We start from the raw sequence: 17,582 nt of genomic DNA, 5'->3' as shown, positions 1-17,582 counted from the left end.
AACAAGAGAGGGAACTTGAAGACAGACATAACAGTGTAAACAAGACAGCAAGACCAGAGATTTAGCCTCAGATAGTGTCTGTCTCAGTTTACGATACTAAATCTTCACACATAAACAGCTCTGCTACTCACAAATTAGTCCTTAAACAGATTTACTCAAATTCAGACTGCATAAGGCCCAGTCTGAACTCTCTGGTTAGTCTAGTTAAGGCTTTCTGTACCTGTTTTCATGCATGATGTACAACATCTGAGGATTTAGACCTGATCTTCTCTGCATGCATCAAAAGACATTAACTAAGAAAAGGAACAGGGTAAACCCGGCATGGAAGGAGAACTGAAAGAACCAGGCGTCAAAAAAATCTTTCCTCTTTCCCTTTTTTAAAGCTGAAGTGTGTAATTTCTGCTCTACTTGCATCACCAAACAGAATCAACATTAAAAATGACTGTTTTTAAACTGGATTCAAGAACACGCCCCAATCTGCCACTGGTCAGACAAAACAATAGCCCAAAACACACACCATTGGCTGAGCTACACAGAATGCTATATTTTAAAGTGATATGGAGGAGAGTAGGAGGAGAAACGGTAAGACAGACTCGGTATTAGAAACAGCACTGACGAGTGGAAGAGATAACACCGGTGCCATGCAAAATTGATTTCAAAACGACACATCTACACAAACTACACTTTTCAAACTACACATCCCTCAGCATGATTATGATCACTGTTTTGCTTTAGAAACAGTTTCATATTAAATCTAAAGGGGGGAATCTGTTAGACTGTGGTTGTCATAAGCTGTCAATTGTGGTTATATAAGCGAAACGCTATTGGCTATTTTAAAAAAGGAGAGGAGCTGCTCGATATGTCTAGCCCTGTCTTCCTGTTTCTGAGAGTTTCTAGGCACTTCAGTGGGCATTTAATAATAATTTAACACTTTACCTTTCAACTAAAAACTGTGCAATGATTCAAAACTGCTAGAAACATCATGAGGACTTACCAAAAGAAATGGGTTTCTAGCTTTTAACAATGCACAGCAATTCATTTCTAAATAGATTTTAGACACTCTTGATGGTGAATGGGCAGTGTCTTTGTACCTTATTGCGGGTGGGCTGCTTGGTCTCGCTGTCTGACTGCTCGTCGTAACTCTCAAACTCACTGGAACCCCAGCCGTTGTCTATCAGTCCGGACTCGCCAGACCTCTGCACCTCCTCATAGATCACATCATCCACTGAAAAATAACACAGAAAGAAGTGTGTCAGATGGGAGGAAGATTGATGTCCTGAATCAAGTTACAGGAAACATAAGATGGTTGAATTGTACAGGTTGGTTACTACAGGATGAAAACAAGTCTTTGCTTGCTATGCAAATTGATTGATTATAGAAGGATTGCTCAAGGGAAATAAAGTTTGCACTTTATTAGCACCTTCTGCAATTTTGTGGTTCTGGGTCTCATGGCCTCTTCATGACTCACAGATGCCCCTAGTGGGTTCAAGTAGTGAAATTCAGTGGCTCAGGCTGGTCACCAAGAAGATCTGTCACCGTCCTTTGTGCATTCATGAATATTTTTGTGTCAGATGTTTCTCCTAAATGTATTTAATGTGGATATTACAGTTCAGATAGTTTGACCTTGGAAATATTGTTACGGAAAGTTTGAACTCAAACATTAATATATAGGCAAATCTGTCCACGGTTTGCACAGTTTTTGAGATCTCTTTCGAAACTCTACACTGTATGAAAAAATCCGGTAACACTTTAGTATGGGGAACACATATTTACTATTATCAGCGACTTTTGCCTTAATAAACTCCTAATTTAACTGCTTATTAATAGTTAGTAAGGTAGTTTGTGTAGCATTTTAGTTTACGTATTGAATAGGATTAAGAGATGTAGAATAAGGTCATGCAGAATAAGGCATTAATATGTGCTTTATAAGTATTAATAAGCAGCCAATATACTAGTTATATGCAAGCTAATAAGCAACTAGTTAATAGTGAGAATTGGACCTTAAAATAAAGTGTTACCAAAAATCCATTGAAAAACAGATAATGCCCTGTTATAAAATTAGTTTATAGACAGTTCCTTCAACTCTACACAATGTGTAATTCAAATAGAGGTAAAACAACTGTGAAAAACCAGTGCAGAAAATATTATATTAACACACATATCTTTACAAACTTTCTTAGAGTGTAGAGTAGACACGTGTGAGATTACAGTTTTTTCACCTCATTGCTGTCTTGAAGAAATATTTGAGATATCAAAGAGCTTTCATGTGTGAATATTCATATGGGTGATGACATTGTTGACCTGGACAGGTAACAGACACTGACCTGCATCTGGGGGTGAGTTGTTCTCACAAGGAACATCATCGTAGATGACCTCTGAGCGAGCAGTTGAGTTCGCCTTCAGCTGTTCTGGTGGTGAATCTCCGGCTGATTCAGAAACTGCTTTCCCTAGAGGAGAGAGAGACTTAGAGCATCATTCATATATGTAAAAGAAAAACTTCTAACCACATAAACTCTATTACAAAAAGAATGAGAGGCTCCTAATAGAACGGTTCGGTGGATATTTGAGCATATTCAAAGCACAGATAACAAAAGGATGGGATACTACTTTAAGTGAGCAGGACAATGGGTGTAAGATCATATTTGAAGGACCAGTAACAGCAAACATCATTTGATAATCATTTATCAGAACTTTAGTGTGGTACTAAGCCCATTGCAGGTCGAGCGCAAATTAAATTCAGCCCTGATTAGCACAGAAAAGCACATTAATAATCCTTTTGGCACACAATTAAGCTTGCATTCCGACAAAAGTGCTACAAAATAACTAACATACTCCTCCACAAGAACGACAGATTGACAATACATACACTTGTCTAAGTTGTCTCTACTGTGACAGTGTGTACAGATTTGTTGACAGCCTCTTTTTACCTAATGAAGAAGTCGCCTGCTGAGTCTCCCCCATGAGAGCTTAAAATACCTCAAAGTGAAATGTTCTTCAAACTGTTTAGGCTCTGAAGGATATATTGAGACTACTGTCTGGGATGTCAGAGGGAGATCATTTAAAATTCGGAGAACACATTAATTAGGAGTAGGAGTACAATATAAATATCTTTCCTGGGAATATTCCAGGTTAAACACAAGTTAAGCAGCTGTGGCACGCTGTTGTTTACCACAGAAAATCATTTCTCATCTCTTACTTTGGAAAAATGATGAAATTCTATGGGGAAATGGTTGAATTTCTGGAGTCGCACTTGCATTAGTGCATTTCTCTCAACATGTGTGGTGCGAAATGTTTTTCTACAGTAATTGACATCATGTCACAGATGTTATTGATATAGCTTTACTAGTATTGAAACAGAATATTTTTGTATGTGGTTTTATGACACTGATTGTCAGTGTGATGTTGCACATATGTAAAAGTTTATACACTGAGGAAAAGACACAAATATCTAAAAGGGTGTAGATATGACAGCAGCAGGGAGTGGATATGGAAGTTTATTACTCATTACCATTCATGTCATAGCAAGCACCTGTACTTACTGCATCAATACAGTGCACTACAATGCACCTACAGCCTAAAACTTCAGTACTACGATGCAAAATACTCCAACAGTCTAAAATAAAATACTCGACAGGGTTGACAGTCATTCCTGAAGCTTGGTAAACAAATACAGCAAAGGGTTGAGAGATCTAACTATGCTCTGTGTAAGGGATAATGTACAGTCAGCTGGTCATTAATGCAAAATAGACTGCTTATTATTACACGGCTATTGGCCAAATAAATAAATACACTACCATTCAAAAGTTTGAGGTCAGTAAGATTTGTTTTTTAAGGAACTTAACACTTTTATTTAGCAGATATGCATTCAAGTGATCAAAAGCGACAGTAAAGGCATTTATAATGTTACAAAATATTTCTATTTCGTATAAATGCTGCTCTTTTGTACTTGATATGTATGATGTTTGAAGGATCATGTGACAGTGAAGCCTGGAGAAATGACTGCAGTGCTGAAAATTCAGCTTTGGCATCATAGTAATAAATTAAATCTTAAAACATTTTAAAATATTAATTTAAAAATATTTTTCTATTTTAAATTAAAATAATACAAAAATAAATGCAGCCTTGTTGCATAACGGCATAACAGACATTGTAAAATATCTTATTGACCACAAACTTTTGAAAGTTAGTATATGTGGACAAGTAATATTGTGGACACGAGTACGCTCTCACTACAGCGTACAAAACAATCGGCCCAGCAGCAAGATGAATAATGAAACCATATTAAAGTAATATCAATAACTGAGATGAAAGAAGGCGCTGTCCTCAGTGATAGGAGAGACATGAAAGTAGCGCCGGTTTAGGTTACCTGGATGAACGGACTGATTATGCCATGGGTGACAGAAAATATTAGGAAATATCAGACCGCTAGGGTGGCGATCGACCAGTCAGAATCAAGTATTCCAGAGAGCCGTGTAATAGAAAAAGGATATCTATGCAGGTATGATTACATTCAAATACAAAGACGGCACAACTATACCAACTGTCCTGGGGAGTGGGGATTGTACCTTTATGCAGTCGCAGAGTGAGCTCTGAAACCACACTGAACCATTCCCGAGAGTGAACCGGGGCTGCACACACATAGCAGAGACTGTTTAACAGCCGAGGGACACAGCTTTGAAGTCACTTCTACTATGACCACTGAATTTGACGTTACCAAGACCTTAATACTTTATTCCAAGTAATTTTGTTATTTTACAGATTATTTGGAACATGCATTATTTTTTTCTCAAAGCTGTTTTCACAATTTAGGAAAATAAATCATATTGACAAGGGCATATTATATTCATTGTATGATTTTGTTTGCATTATCACTTGTTTGTTGTGTTATTTGATTGGATTGCAACAGAATCATCAAGAAAAATCTCCAAAGAATCTGATTTATTAGGCTGACCCATTTGTGGACATTTGGCATGGGTGTGTTGTTTTCTTTCCCGTGAGATTCCTGTGGGTCTGGATTGGATTAGTCATAGTTATTTTTCAGATCTCTGGTTTCTATGCTGATTTGTAGATTTTGCATTAGAGTGGATTTACAGGAAGGCATGGCATAGCCCCTTCTCAGAGCTACCAACCTGTCTGAACCTGTTTGTGGGGGGACTGCTGAATAAGTGTGTAGAAGCCCTCTGGCCCAGAATCTGAACCTGGAGATACATTTACAACAGACTTGTCAGATTTAAGCACTGAATTGCCTTCCCAGTTGGCATTTCAGTGTTTTTTTAATCCATGTCATTGATCAAGGTGAATCACTGTTGAATTTTGTTCTAATTTGTGAACTGAATTAACGCTGATGCTTACAACATTGCATTAAGTCATTCTTTCACAGTGTCTTCATCAAATTTCAACAATGATTTATCAGTATTTTGCTACCTTTTTACAGCATCTAGCTTTAAAAGGTGTTTCAACATTGTTTCAACAGTCTAAACTTTTTCAAAGCTGACACAACAAATGATTTCAACAACATTTCAACATTGAAGGTCAGTCACTAGACGACTGGGTCTTGGGAATCGTTTTGGGACATCCAGCTAGTCCAGCTAGACTGCTTTAAATAGATTCATCCCAAAACATTCATAACCACAAAAATATACAGAAATATGCTCTTAGTGTAATACCTTCATAAATATTTCTTTTCCAAATGCTCTCTTGTTCATCGGCTACTCGAGGCTCGGCTGAGATGGAACTCCTAAAAAACAGGAATGCAAAAGTATTGAAATACTGTTCCTTCATGTTTATTCTTATCAGTGTTAATAGGCACATCACATTATCACTAGACGTCACTAGAGCCAGAGCAGGTTGTTTAATAACTAATACAATACAAGAGTGTTCACATATGAGGTAAATAATTAATCCTAGGTCTTCACAGCTAAAACAGAATGTATAATAAAGTCCTTTAGGGTGAAAACACTTCAAACAGTAAGCATATAAAGAATTATAGTGTCTCTATGAATGACATCCTGTTTAGGAATAATAAGGTTCAAGATATTCAAGTGAAATTTTTTCAAAACATAACAAATTAGCCATACATCTGTCATAAAATTCAGAAGTGTTAACACAAACATTCTTACCCATCAGGAGATTGTCTGGCTACCGTGTCTGCAGGGAGAACAGAAAGTATGTTTAATTTACCAAATTTCTACCCATGTCTGATTTCACATACAGAATATTTTACACATAAATACAGTCATATTATGTGATTAATACATATTGCAGACTGACCTGGGTATGTTGTGTGAGGATTTGTGGGGATATTTTGGTCCTCCAGACCAGCAGGGGTCTCTCCATTTACTGTTTGCTGATTATGCTGTTTAACACGCGTCATAGCTTGACAATAAAGTGCATTTGCGGCAGTGCTACCTTTAGTACTCTCTGAATGCTCAGCATCCACATGAGGAGTTTTTGACTCTTTATTCTGAACAGAGTTCTCCACTGTATTCTGCTCGTCTTCGCTGTCATCAAACTCGAACTTCTCACCAGTTTCCTCATCTTCATCACCATCATCTTCCTCCTCCTGTGGCTTCTGAGTCACACCAGGAACCATTGACTCTGAAATAACACAAGGGCTCAATTTAACTGACAAAAATAAGAAACACATTTTTATATTTCCTGGTTGCCTCGGCATTGCTATGAAGAATTGTTCTGAGTGGTTTTCTGAGCATTCCTACTAAAGTGTTCGTTGTGATACCCAGTGGCTGTTTGAGTGTTGCAATGGTGTTCTGAGTGGTTGTTTGAGTGTTGTGATAGTGTTCTGAGTGGTTGTTTGAGTGTTGTGATAGTGTTCTGAGTGGTTGTTTGAGTGTTGCGATGGTGTTCTGAATGGCTGTTTGAGTGTTGTGATAGTGTTCTGAGTGGCTGTTTGAGTGTTGCGATGGTGTTTTGAATGGCTGTTTGAGTGTTGCGATGGTGTTCTGAGTGGCTGTTTGAGTGTTGCGATGGTGTTCTGAATGGCTGTTTGAGTGTTGCAATGGTGTTCTTAGTGGCTGTTTGAGTGTTGCGATGGTGTTTTGAGTGGTTGTTTGAGTGTTGCGATAGTGTTCTTAGTGGCTGTTTGAGTGTTGCGATGGTGTTTTGAGTGGTTGTTTGAGTGTTGCGAAGGTGTTCTGAGTGGCTGTTTGAGTGTTGCGATGGTGTTCTGAATGGCTGTTTGAGTGTTGCGATGGTGTTTTGAATGGCTGTTTGAGTGTTGCGATGGTGTTTTGAATGGCTGTTTGAGTGTTGCGATGGTGTTCTGAGTGGCTGTTTGAGTGTTGCGATGGTGTTCTGAATGGCTGTTTGAGTGTTGCAATGGTGTTCTTAGTGGCTGTTTGAGTGTTGCGATGGTGTTTTGAGTGGTTGTTTGAGTGTTGCGATAGTGTTCTTAGTGGCTGTTTGAGTGTTGCGATGGTGTTTTGAGTGGTTGTTTGAGTGTTGCGAAGGTGTTCTGAGTGGCTGTTTGAGTGTTGCGATGGTGTTCTGAATGGCTGTTTGAGTGTTGCGATGGTGTTTTGAATGGCTGTTTGAGTGTTGCGATGGTGTTTTGAATGGCTGTTTGAGTGTTGCGATGGTGTTCTGAGTGGCTGTTTGAGTGTTGCGATGGTGTTCTGAATGGCTGTTTGAGTGTTGCAATGGTGTTCTTAGTGGCTGCTTGAGTGTTGCGATGGTGTTTTGAGTGGTTGTTTGAGTGTTGCGATGGTGTTTTGAGTGGTTGTTTGAGTGTTGCGATAGTGTTCTTAGTGGCTGTTTGAGTGTTGCGATGGTGTTTTGAGTGGTTGTTTGAGTGTTGCGAAGGTGTTCTGAGTGGCTGTTTGAGTGTTGCGATGGTGTTCTGAATGGTTGTTTGAGTGTTGCGATGGTGTTCTGAATGGCTGTTTGAGTGTTGCGATGGTGTTCTGAATGGCTGTTTGAGTGTTGCGATGGTGTTCTGAATGGCTGTTTGAGTGTTGCGATGGTGTTCTGAATGGCTGTTTGAGTGTTGCAATGGTGTTCTTAGTGGCTGTTTGAGTGTTGCGATGGTGTTTTGAGTGGTTGTTTGAGTGTTGCGATGGTGTTCTTAGTGGCTGTTTGAGTGTTGCGATGGTGTTTTGAGTGGTTGTTTGAGTGTTGCGATAGTGTTCTTAGTGGCTGTTTGAGTGTTGCGATGGTGTTTTGAGTGGTTGTTTGAGTGTTGCGATGGTGTTCTGAGTGGCTGTTTGAGTGTTGCGATGGTGTTCTGAATGGTTGTTTGAGTGTTGCGATGGTGTTTTGAATGGCTGTTTGAGTGTTGCGATGGTGTTCTGAATGGCTGTTTGAGTGTTGCGATGGTGTTCTGAATGGCTGTTTGAGTGTTGCGATGGTGTTTTGAGTGGCTGTTTAAGTGTTGCGATGGTGTTCTGAGTGGCTGTTTGAGTGTTGCGATGGTGTTTTGAGTGGCTGTTTGAGTGTTGCGATGGTGTTCTGAGTGGTTGTTTGAGTGTTGCGATGGTGTTCTGAGTGGCTGTTTGAGTGTTGCGATGGTGTTTTGAGTGGTTGTTTGAGTGTTGCGAAGGTGTTCTGAGTGGCTGTTTGAGTGTTGCGATGGTGTTCTGAATGGTTGTTTGAGTGTTGCGATGGTGTTCTGAATGGCTGTTTGAGTGTTGCGATGGTGTTCTGAATGGCTGTTTGAGTGTTGCGATGGTGTTCTGAATGGCTGTTTGAGTGTTGCGATGGTGTTCTGAATGGCTGTTTGAGTGTTGCGATGGTGTTCTTAGTGGCTGTTTGAGTGTTGCGATGGTGTTTTGAGTGGCTGTTTGAGTGTTGCAATGGTGTTCTTAGTGGCTGTTTGAGTGTTGCGATGGTGTTTTGAGTGGTTGTTTGAGTGTTGCAATGGTGTTCTTAGTGGCTGTTTGAGTGTTGCGATGGTGTTTTGAGTGGTTGTTTGAGTGTTGCGATAGTGTTCTTAGTGGCTGTTTGAGTGTTGCGATGGTGTTTTGAGTGGTTGTTTGAGTGTTGCGATGGTGTTCTGAATGGCTGTTTGAGTGTTGTGATAGTGTTCTGAGTGGCTGTTTGAGTGTTGCGATGGTGTTTTGAATGGCTGTTTGAGTGTTGCGATGGTGTTCTGAGTGGCTGTTTGAGTGTTGCGATGGTGTTCTGAATGGCTGTTTGAGTGTTGCAATGGTGTTCTTAGTGGCTGTTTGAGTGTTGCGATGGTGTTTTGAGTGGTTGTTTGAGTGTTGCGATAGTGTTCTTAGTGGCTGTTTGAGTGTTGCGATGGTGTTTTGAGTGGTTGTTTGAGTGTTGCGAAGGTGTTCTGAGTGGCTGTTTGAGTGTTGCGATGGTGTTCTGAATGGCTGTTTGAGTGTTGCGATGGTGTTTTGAATGGCTGTTTGAGTGTTGCGATGGTGTTTTGAATGGCTGTTTGAGTGTTGCGATGGTGTTCTGAGTGGCTGTTTGAGTGTTGCGATGGTGTTCTGAATGGCTGTTTGAGTGTTGCAATGGTGTTCTTAGTGGCTGCTTGAGTGTTGCGATGGTGTTTTGAGTGGTTGTTTGAGTGTTGCGATGGTGTTTTGAGTGGTTGTTTGAGTGTTGCGATAGTGTTCTTAGTGGCTGTTTGAGTGTTGCGATGGTGTTTTGAGTGGTTGTTTGAGTGTTGCGAAGGTGTTCTGAGTGGCTGTTTGAGTGTTGCGATGGTGTTCTGAATGGTTGTTTGAGTGTTGCGATGGTGTTCTGAATGGCTGTTTGAGTGTTGCGATGGTGTTCTGAATGGCTGTTTGAGTGTTGCGATGGTGTTCTGAATGGCTGTTTGAGTGTTGCGATGGTGTTCTGAATGGCTGTTTGAGTGTTGCAATGGTGTTCTTAGTGGCTGTTTGAGTGTTGCGATGGTGTTTTGAGTGGTTGTTTGAGTGTTGCAATGGTGTTCTTAGTGGCTGTTTGAGTGTTGCGATGGTGTTTTGAGTGGTTGTTTGAGTGTTGCGATAGTGTTCTTAGTGGCTGTTTGAGTGTTGCGATGGTGTTTTGAGTGGTTGTTTGAGTGTTGCGATGGTGTTCTGAGTGGCTGTTTGAGTGTTGCGATGGTGTTCTGAATGGTTGTTTGAGTGTTGCGATGGTGTTTTGAATGGCTGTTTGAGTGTTGCGATGGTGTTCTGAATGGCTGTTTGAGTGTTGCGATGGTGTTCTGAATGGCTGTTTGAGTGTTGCGATGGTGTTTTGAGTGGCTGTTTAAGTGTTGCGATGGTGTTCTGAGTGGCTGTTTGAGTGTTGCGATGGTGTTTTGAGTGGCTGTTTGAGTGTTGCGATGGTGTTCTGAGTGGTTGTTTGAGTGTTGCGATGGTGTTCTGAGTGGCTGTTTGAGTGTTGCGATGGTGTTTTGAGTGGTTGTTTGAGTGTTGCGAAGGTGTTCTGAGTGGCTGTTTGAGTGTTGCGATGGTGTTCTGAATGGTTGTTTGAGTGTTGCGATGGTGTTCTGAATGGCTGTTTGAGTGTTGCGATGGTGTTCTGAATGGCTGTTTGAGTGTTGCGATGGTGTTCTGAATGGCTGTTTGAGTGTTGCGATGGTGTTCTGAATGGCTGTTTGAGTGTTGCAATGGTGTTCTTAGTGGCTGTTTGAGTGTTGCGATGGTGTTTTGAGTGGCTGTTTGAGTGTTGCAATGGTGTTCTTAGTGGCTGTTTGAGTGTTGCGATGGTGTTTTGAGTGGTTGTTTGAGTGTTGCAATGGTGTTCTTAGTGGCTGTTTGAGTGTTGCGATGGTGTTTTGAGTGGTTGTTTGAGTGTTGCGATAGTGTTCTTAGTGGCTGTTTGAGTGTTGCGATGGTGTTTTGAGTGGTTGTTTGAGTGTTGCGATGGTGTTCTGAGTGGCTGTTTGAGTGTTGCGATGGTGTTCTGAATGGTTGTTTGAGTGTTGCGATGGTGTTTTGAATGGCTGTTTGAGTGTTGCGATGGTGTTCTGAATGGCTGTTTGTGTGTTGCGATGGTGTTCTGAATGGCTGTTTGAGTGTTGCGATGGTGTTTTGAGTGGTTGTTTGAGTGTTGCGATGGTGTTCTGAGTGGCTGTTTGAGTGTTGCGATGGTGTTCTGAATGGCTGTTTGAGTGTTGCGATGGTGTTCTGAATGGCTGTTTGAGTGTTGCGATGGTGTTCTGAATGGCTGTTTGAGTGTTGCAATGGTGTTCTGAATGGCTGTTTCAGTGTTGTGATGGTGTTTTGAGTGGTTGTTTGAGTGTTGTGATGGTGTTCTGAATGGCTGTTTGAGTGTTGCGATGGTTTTCTGAATGGCTGTTTGAGTGTTGCGATGGTTTTCTGAATGGCTGTTTGAGTGTTGCAATGGTGTTCTTAGTGGCTGTTTGAGTGTTGCGATGGTGTTTTGAGTGGTTGTTTGAGTGTTGCGATGGTGTTCTGAATGGCTGTTTGAGTGTTGCGATGGTGTTTTGAGTGGCTGTTTGAGTGTTGCGATGGTGTTCTGAGTGGCTGTTTGAGTGATGCGATGGTGTTTTGAGTGGTTGTTTGAGTGTTGCGATGGTGTTCTGAGTGGCTGTTTGAGTGTTGCGATGGTGTTCTGAATGGCTGTTTGAGTGTTGCGATGGTGTTTTGAGTGGCTGTTTGAGTGTTGTGATGGTGTTCTGAGTGGTTGTTTGAGTGTTGCGATGGTGTTCTGAGTGGTTGTTTGAGTGTTGCGATGGTGTTCTGAGTGGCTGTTTGAGTGTTGCGATGGTGTTCTGAATGGCTGTTTGAGTGTTGCGATAGTGTTCTTAGTGGCTGTTTGAGTGTTGCGATGGTGTTTTGAGTGGTTGTTTGAGTGTTGTGATAGTGTTCTTAGTGGCTGTTTGAGTGTTGCAATGGTGTTCTGAGTGGTTGTTTGAGTGCTGCAATGGTATTCTGAGAGTTCCCCAAGTGGCTTTCTGTGCGAACGTTCAGAGACAGAGAGGAACACGGATAAGCAAAGTGAACTTTGATGTCAAAATGCCCGGCTTGGTGAGTATTCGCTTAAACACCATTGGTTATGTCTTAAGTGAACATAAACAGTTGGGAAATAAGTTGCATGTGTATCAGTATAATAGATCTTTGCAGCTCTTAAAGTGACAGCAGCCTAATATTCTTGCTGCTGTCTGTGTCATTAATGTTAAAGGGATAGTTCACCCAAAAATTTTAATTAGCCCATGATTTACTCACCCTGAAGCCATCCTAGGTGTATATGACATTCTTCTTTCAGACGAATACAATTAGAGTTATATTAAAAAAATGTCCTGGCTCTTCCAAGCTTTAGAATGGGAGTCAATGGGTATATTTTTTTGGGTATATTTATATTTTCATCACAGCGCATCTATCTGTGATAAAAGTGCTCTTAATGGCTCTGGGGTGTTAATAAAGGCCTTCTGAAGTGAAGCGATGCGTTCGTGTAAGTAAAATATCCATATTTAAAACTTCATCGACTAAAATAACTACCTTCTGGCCTGCCGTATGCAAGTCGACTTACGGCAAAAGAGTAACACTTGACGATGTATGACGTAGGATGTAGGAGTAGCGTAAGCTTTGACGCCTCTCGCGGGGGCAACCGCGTTCGTCATTACGTTGTGCGAAAAGTTAAACTCTTTTGGCGCAAGTCGTACGGCCGTCTGCCGGAAGTTAGTTATTTTTATTTCATTTTTTTTAGCCGATAAAGTTTTAAATATGGATATTTTTCTAACACGAACGCATCGCTTCACTTCAGAAGGCCTTTATTATCCCCATATCCCCAAAATATATATAAACACTGTAAACACTTTTTATTGTTTTTTTTTATTATTTATTTCACAGGAATGCTGTATTTGTTAAAGTGCCGTAACACAAGTCGTACAGACGAGTCGTATAGATGGTTCAGGGTCAATTCTTTCTTTTGGGAGAAAATAACTTTGTTAATCGTGCACTTTCGACTTTATAACTTTGTAGAACGTTTACAGTCACAAACAGCTATATTACACACTGCATGAAAAGGAATTTGAAACCTTAATAGGGGCACTTTAAGCTGTTCCTAATCACCTCTAAGAGAGGGAGTGGAACATGTTGCACATATTGCTTGCCAATAAATAAAGAGTTGTCAATTCATGATACTTTCTCATCTCTTAATTTACATACAAATATATTCGTAAAATACATTGTTGTAGTTGTTCGAGTGTTGTGATGGTTTTCTGACTGGCCCACCTCCAAGCCTCGTTGTACATTATCACAAACATGGATTTGGAAATATGTGGATTTTAAGAATAGAGAGCAACCCTGGGCCTGTATATCTATTTTATTTTGTGAGCATTGTGTTTATCAGTGTAAAAACTAAGCCACACAGCTCTAGGACCTCCCTGCTACGGACTGATTCCAATGTGACTTAGTATGTATGATGTAATTTCACATAAAAAGCATAAAGACAACAAACAAAACATTTGGTCTTTATAATTCAGTGCACACTCTGTATCTAAGCAGCTACATTTGTATTCCATTATGATGCTGGATTGAGTCAAAGAGGAGGCTCAAAAATATGTTTTGACCATAACAGACAAAACCCTTATGAGTCATAAGATTTGTTCAGAAAAACACCCAAAACTCACAAGCTTAAAGCCAAAACTCCCTCCCTCTGATAACACACACCACAAACATTGAACAGATGGACAAAACTGTACAGACAGAAACAATCTGTTACATGCACCAAAGGTATGAGTGTGTTGTGAGTTGAATCCGGTAGAGTAGAGTAGTGGCACAATATATCTTTTGTTGTAAACTACAAAGTAAAATTAAGCGACAAAAACATTGCGTCACTTTTTGCCATTTTCTGACCAGTTGTTGGAACGCTACGTTTAGCAAAGGAGCCAAAGCACAGGGATAGAGATTACACACTCTGCACTGGACGGAGAAAAACAGATCATGTGAAGAGCAGGATTACACATGTGACCATATGGTCTCTATAGAGAATACTCAACTGAAAGTACTTCATACCAGTAAATGTTTTCACTTGCTCCCACTATGAAAATGGGTTGTGCATAGCAGCAGTGTAGCAACCAATTACAACAAAGAAGAAATGTCTATGCTCACATTTCTATGTTACAGAATTTCCCTGCTTTAAGTGCCCTCCGATTTTTCCCTGGTGCACATTTACCTTATAAAATAACATGAATCAGTTACTCAAGTCAATATAAGCTCACATGACTTTAAAATGGCTCTAAAGGTCTGTAATCATGCAGTGCTCAGGTGCTCTATTCCCTTCAACAATCACTAAACCAACAAAACAATTGTTTACCATGCCTCTTGTCCTCATTCCCCTCACTCCAGCAGAAGTATGAGAACCTCTTAGACCCGGCCAGGTGGATTTTGGGTGACATTAGAAATTTAAGCGATTGTCTCATGCAAGCAGTCTCCATGGCTTCAGGATAGATGTGTGTCAAGAGCAGGTGACATATGATGTTTTATTAACAAAGTTCGGGAGGAGCACGTTCAAATAATCAAGTAATCAATCAACTCATCAAACAATTACCATGTCTACCCTATCAGCATGAGAGGAAGCATATATATTCACTCTGTCAACTCATCTAACTTCCTTGACAGTTTTCAGCATTTGGCCTCGCCCTACCTTCCTATCATTCCCGAAATGAGCTCTCCCGTCCAATGAAGAATCTTTCGTCCTTCAGGAATCTTTGCCGCAAATCTCTGGTGTTATCACGCGGGCGTCAGGCCAAACAAACGGGTCCTCATCACCACGGGCGAAACATCCGCGATCTCCTTCCGCGCATTGCTCTAAACCGGACCATTCAATAATTCCTGCAATAGAGAAATGGACTATAAGGCCCGCCGAGCACCACGCTCGCGTCTCGGGCAATGCCGCCCTCTTCACACGAACAAACGGGTCTTTCTCCAAGACCAGGCCGCCGCAGCAGGCCCTCAGTAAGCCGCGATTCAGATTCAGTCCCTGCCGGCCAGCTCACACTCTAGACCCGCTGGCTCTACTCCGTGAGTGCTCAGCTCAAAACCTTCTCATTTTTGTCCCTGGTTAAATTTCGCATCGCTTCAGTCGAGTCTCAAGCACAGTTATGCCATCTGGATATTAATTTTGATCGGGGGAATACACGTTTTAAACGGTTTCTGTTCAAATTATTTGACGTCATTAACGCGCTGCTTCCTTGTGGCTTAAACTCTCACGTACAAACAGTAGCTCGCACATTGGATTGCACGCACACAGAATCATTAAGAACCTATCGTTAACGTTGTTTTGCAATTTATCTACAAAATCGCTTCGAAACTTCGTTATAGCAAAAAAAAAAAAAAAAAGATTCAGAACGAACAAAATCGGCAGGTAATGTGACCCATAGAAATGAAGAGAAATTTTAGATTAAATACACACAAGCAGTGTGTTTCCACGGCAAAGTTTGAAGTCCTTAGTGATTTTAAAACACAATTGGATAAATTCAAGGCGCAAAATTCTATGAAGCTTTGTCTTTTACCGTAAGTGAGTCTATTTTGAACTTGGCTAAATAAATGAACCAGCAACCGATAAAGGAACAAACGATCATCTAAATCAGATTGTACTTTGCTGTTTGATGATCAAACAACTACAGTATCAAATCGATGCGTTATCAAATCAGGTTATAAACCATTTAGGCTTCTAATGTATTCATTCAAAATAAATAAAATAAAAATAATTTAGCAATCGATCTCTCGGCCCCACACGGTTCTGGTGAGCTTTGGATTCCAGTCACCCAGGATAAACCATGGGTCTAGCCACATCCATTGAATTCTGGGCATTAACTTGGATACAATTAATTTCCAGGCTGCACTGCACTGCACTGCAAAGGATATTTCTGGTTTCATCCACCTTCTCAGACATTTTAAGCTGTCCTAAACGCGAACTACTATCTTCGCTCGGCCACTTAAACTTCAGATGTGCATAATCCTGCAAGGCTGCTCTCTAAACTCTAAACCTACAAGCTCAACATATCCACCTTTCCCCACCGTTCCCGTAGGATCCCATTTGCTTCTCACATTGCCACAGCAGTGTCATCTCCTCCGCTCCCACAGCAGCTCCGTCTCTGCCGTTCCTCTGGTTAAACTTCTTCACTGTCACAGCAGTCCATTCTGCTCCCACTGGAGTCCAGTTTCTCTGGCTAACATTGACTTCACTGCCGCAGCAGTGATGTCTCCCCACGCTCCTGCAGGAGCTCAGTTTCTCTAGCTAATGTTCTCCACTGCCGCAGCAGTGATGTGACCATTGGCTCCCGCAGGAGCTTAGTTTCTGTCTAACCTTCCTTAAATAATTGAATGGCCTGTCCTTTTCTATAAAAAATCTGATTTCTCTCCCTGTGGATATCCAACTGTACACCGACGCAGCTCCCTCTATCGGTTTCGGGGGATTCTACCAAGGCCGTTGGTTCAAGTTTACATGGCCCGCCCAGCTGTTAGACTCACCGCAGTCATTAACATCCTCAGCGCTGTTCGAGTTGTATCCTTTAGAGGAAGCAGCTTTCCTGTGGGGTAAAGAATGGTCCTCTAACAGCATCATAGTACACTGCAACAACGAAGCATCCGTGCATTGCATCAACAAGGCCGCTCAAATTTCCCCTGCAGTAATGCCTCTCCTAAGATGCCTCATTTGGATTGCAGCCTGCGATCAGTTCTTCATAACTGCAAAACATGTTCCCGGGTCACGTTTTGCTTTCCAGAAATTCAGGTTGCTGGCACCAGACACGGACCCATTCCCAACCTCAGTACCTCACTTCAGAGCTGATATCCACATTAACCACCCATTGAAACCACTTCTTGACACCTCTCTTAATTCAATTCTTCAAGCCGTTTCACCCAGCACCCTACAATCCTACTTAACCGCATGGAAGCTTTATAAGTCTTTCCACTTCCCATACAACCTACCTTTTCCCAATTTCTCTGCTCGCCATCACTTCATTCATATCCTATCTCAACAGCATCAAGAACTGCAATGCTCTTCTAGCTGGACCTCCATCATGTGCAACTAAACATCTACAAAGGATTCAGAACGCTGCAGCTCGTCTTGTCTTCAACGAGCCCAAAGGGCCCACGTCACTCCTCTGTTCATCTCTCTGCACTGGCTACCTCTCGCATCAAGTTCAAGGCATTGACGCTTGCTCACAGATCTATCACAGCCTCAGCTCCCTCCTACTTTTACTCACTCCTACAAGCCTACATCCCTACCAGAAGCCTACGGTCGATCAACGAGGGACGTCTCGTGGCTCCATCACAGAGAGACACAAAATCACTTTCCAGTACATTATCATTCACAGTTCCATGCTGGTGGAATGCTCTCCCCACCCTCATCCGGAATGCAGAATCCCTGGCAACATTCAAAGACAAATGAAAACCCATCTCTTCCATGAGCAATTAACCTCATAATCCAACCTACTCGCCCAGATGCCAGACAACCAATAACGTTAGACATACTTACTATATGCATCTCCACCCTCCGGCAAGGCTACCACTCCACCAACACTGCCCGCACACTGGACGCAATGTTCATAGTGGCTTTTTTCAGTTTCCTCAGATGCTCAGAACTCACCATCACTTCCAGCTTTAACCCAAAAGTCCACCCCACAATCACAGATCTATCAGTGCTAGACA

The 17,582-nt window shown here is 41.4% G+C and overlaps 1 protein-coding gene across 1 annotated transcript in view; it reads right to left on the bottom strand.

The window, feature by feature from the left end:
- arhgef10lb (Rho guanine nucleotide exchange factor (GEF) 10-like b) overlaps positions 1–15,141 on the bottom strand; it is a 39,162-nt gene extending 24,021 nt beyond the window's left edge. Inside the window, exons 1-6 of the mRNA XM_081386523.1 lie at positions 14,242–15,141; positions 6,271–6,597; positions 6,120–6,147; positions 5,667–5,737; positions 2,325–2,447; positions 1,092–1,225 (exon numbers count right to left, since the gene is read on the bottom strand). Coding sequence (XP_081242649.1) covers positions 1,092–1,225; positions 2,325–2,447; positions 5,667–5,737; positions 6,120–6,147; positions 6,271–6,597; positions 14,242–14,362 — 804 coding nt within the window. The 5' untranslated portion in view covers positions 14,363–15,141. The remainder of the gene's footprint in view (positions 1–1,091; positions 1,226–2,324; positions 2,448–5,666; positions 5,738–6,119; positions 6,148–6,270; positions 6,598–14,241) is intronic.
- Between the last annotated feature and the right edge of the window lie 2,441 nt (positions 15,142–17,582).

The sequence above is a fragment of the Scardinius erythrophthalmus genome, assembly GCF_964197995.2.
Source record: "Scardinius erythrophthalmus genome assembly, chromosome: 15".
Lineage (NCBI taxonomy): Eukaryota > Metazoa > Chordata > Actinopteri > Cypriniformes > Leuciscidae > Scardinius > Scardinius erythrophthalmus.
The sequence above is the reverse complement of the archived record's forward strand: the minus strand, read 5'-3'. Positions and strand labels throughout refer to the sequence as shown.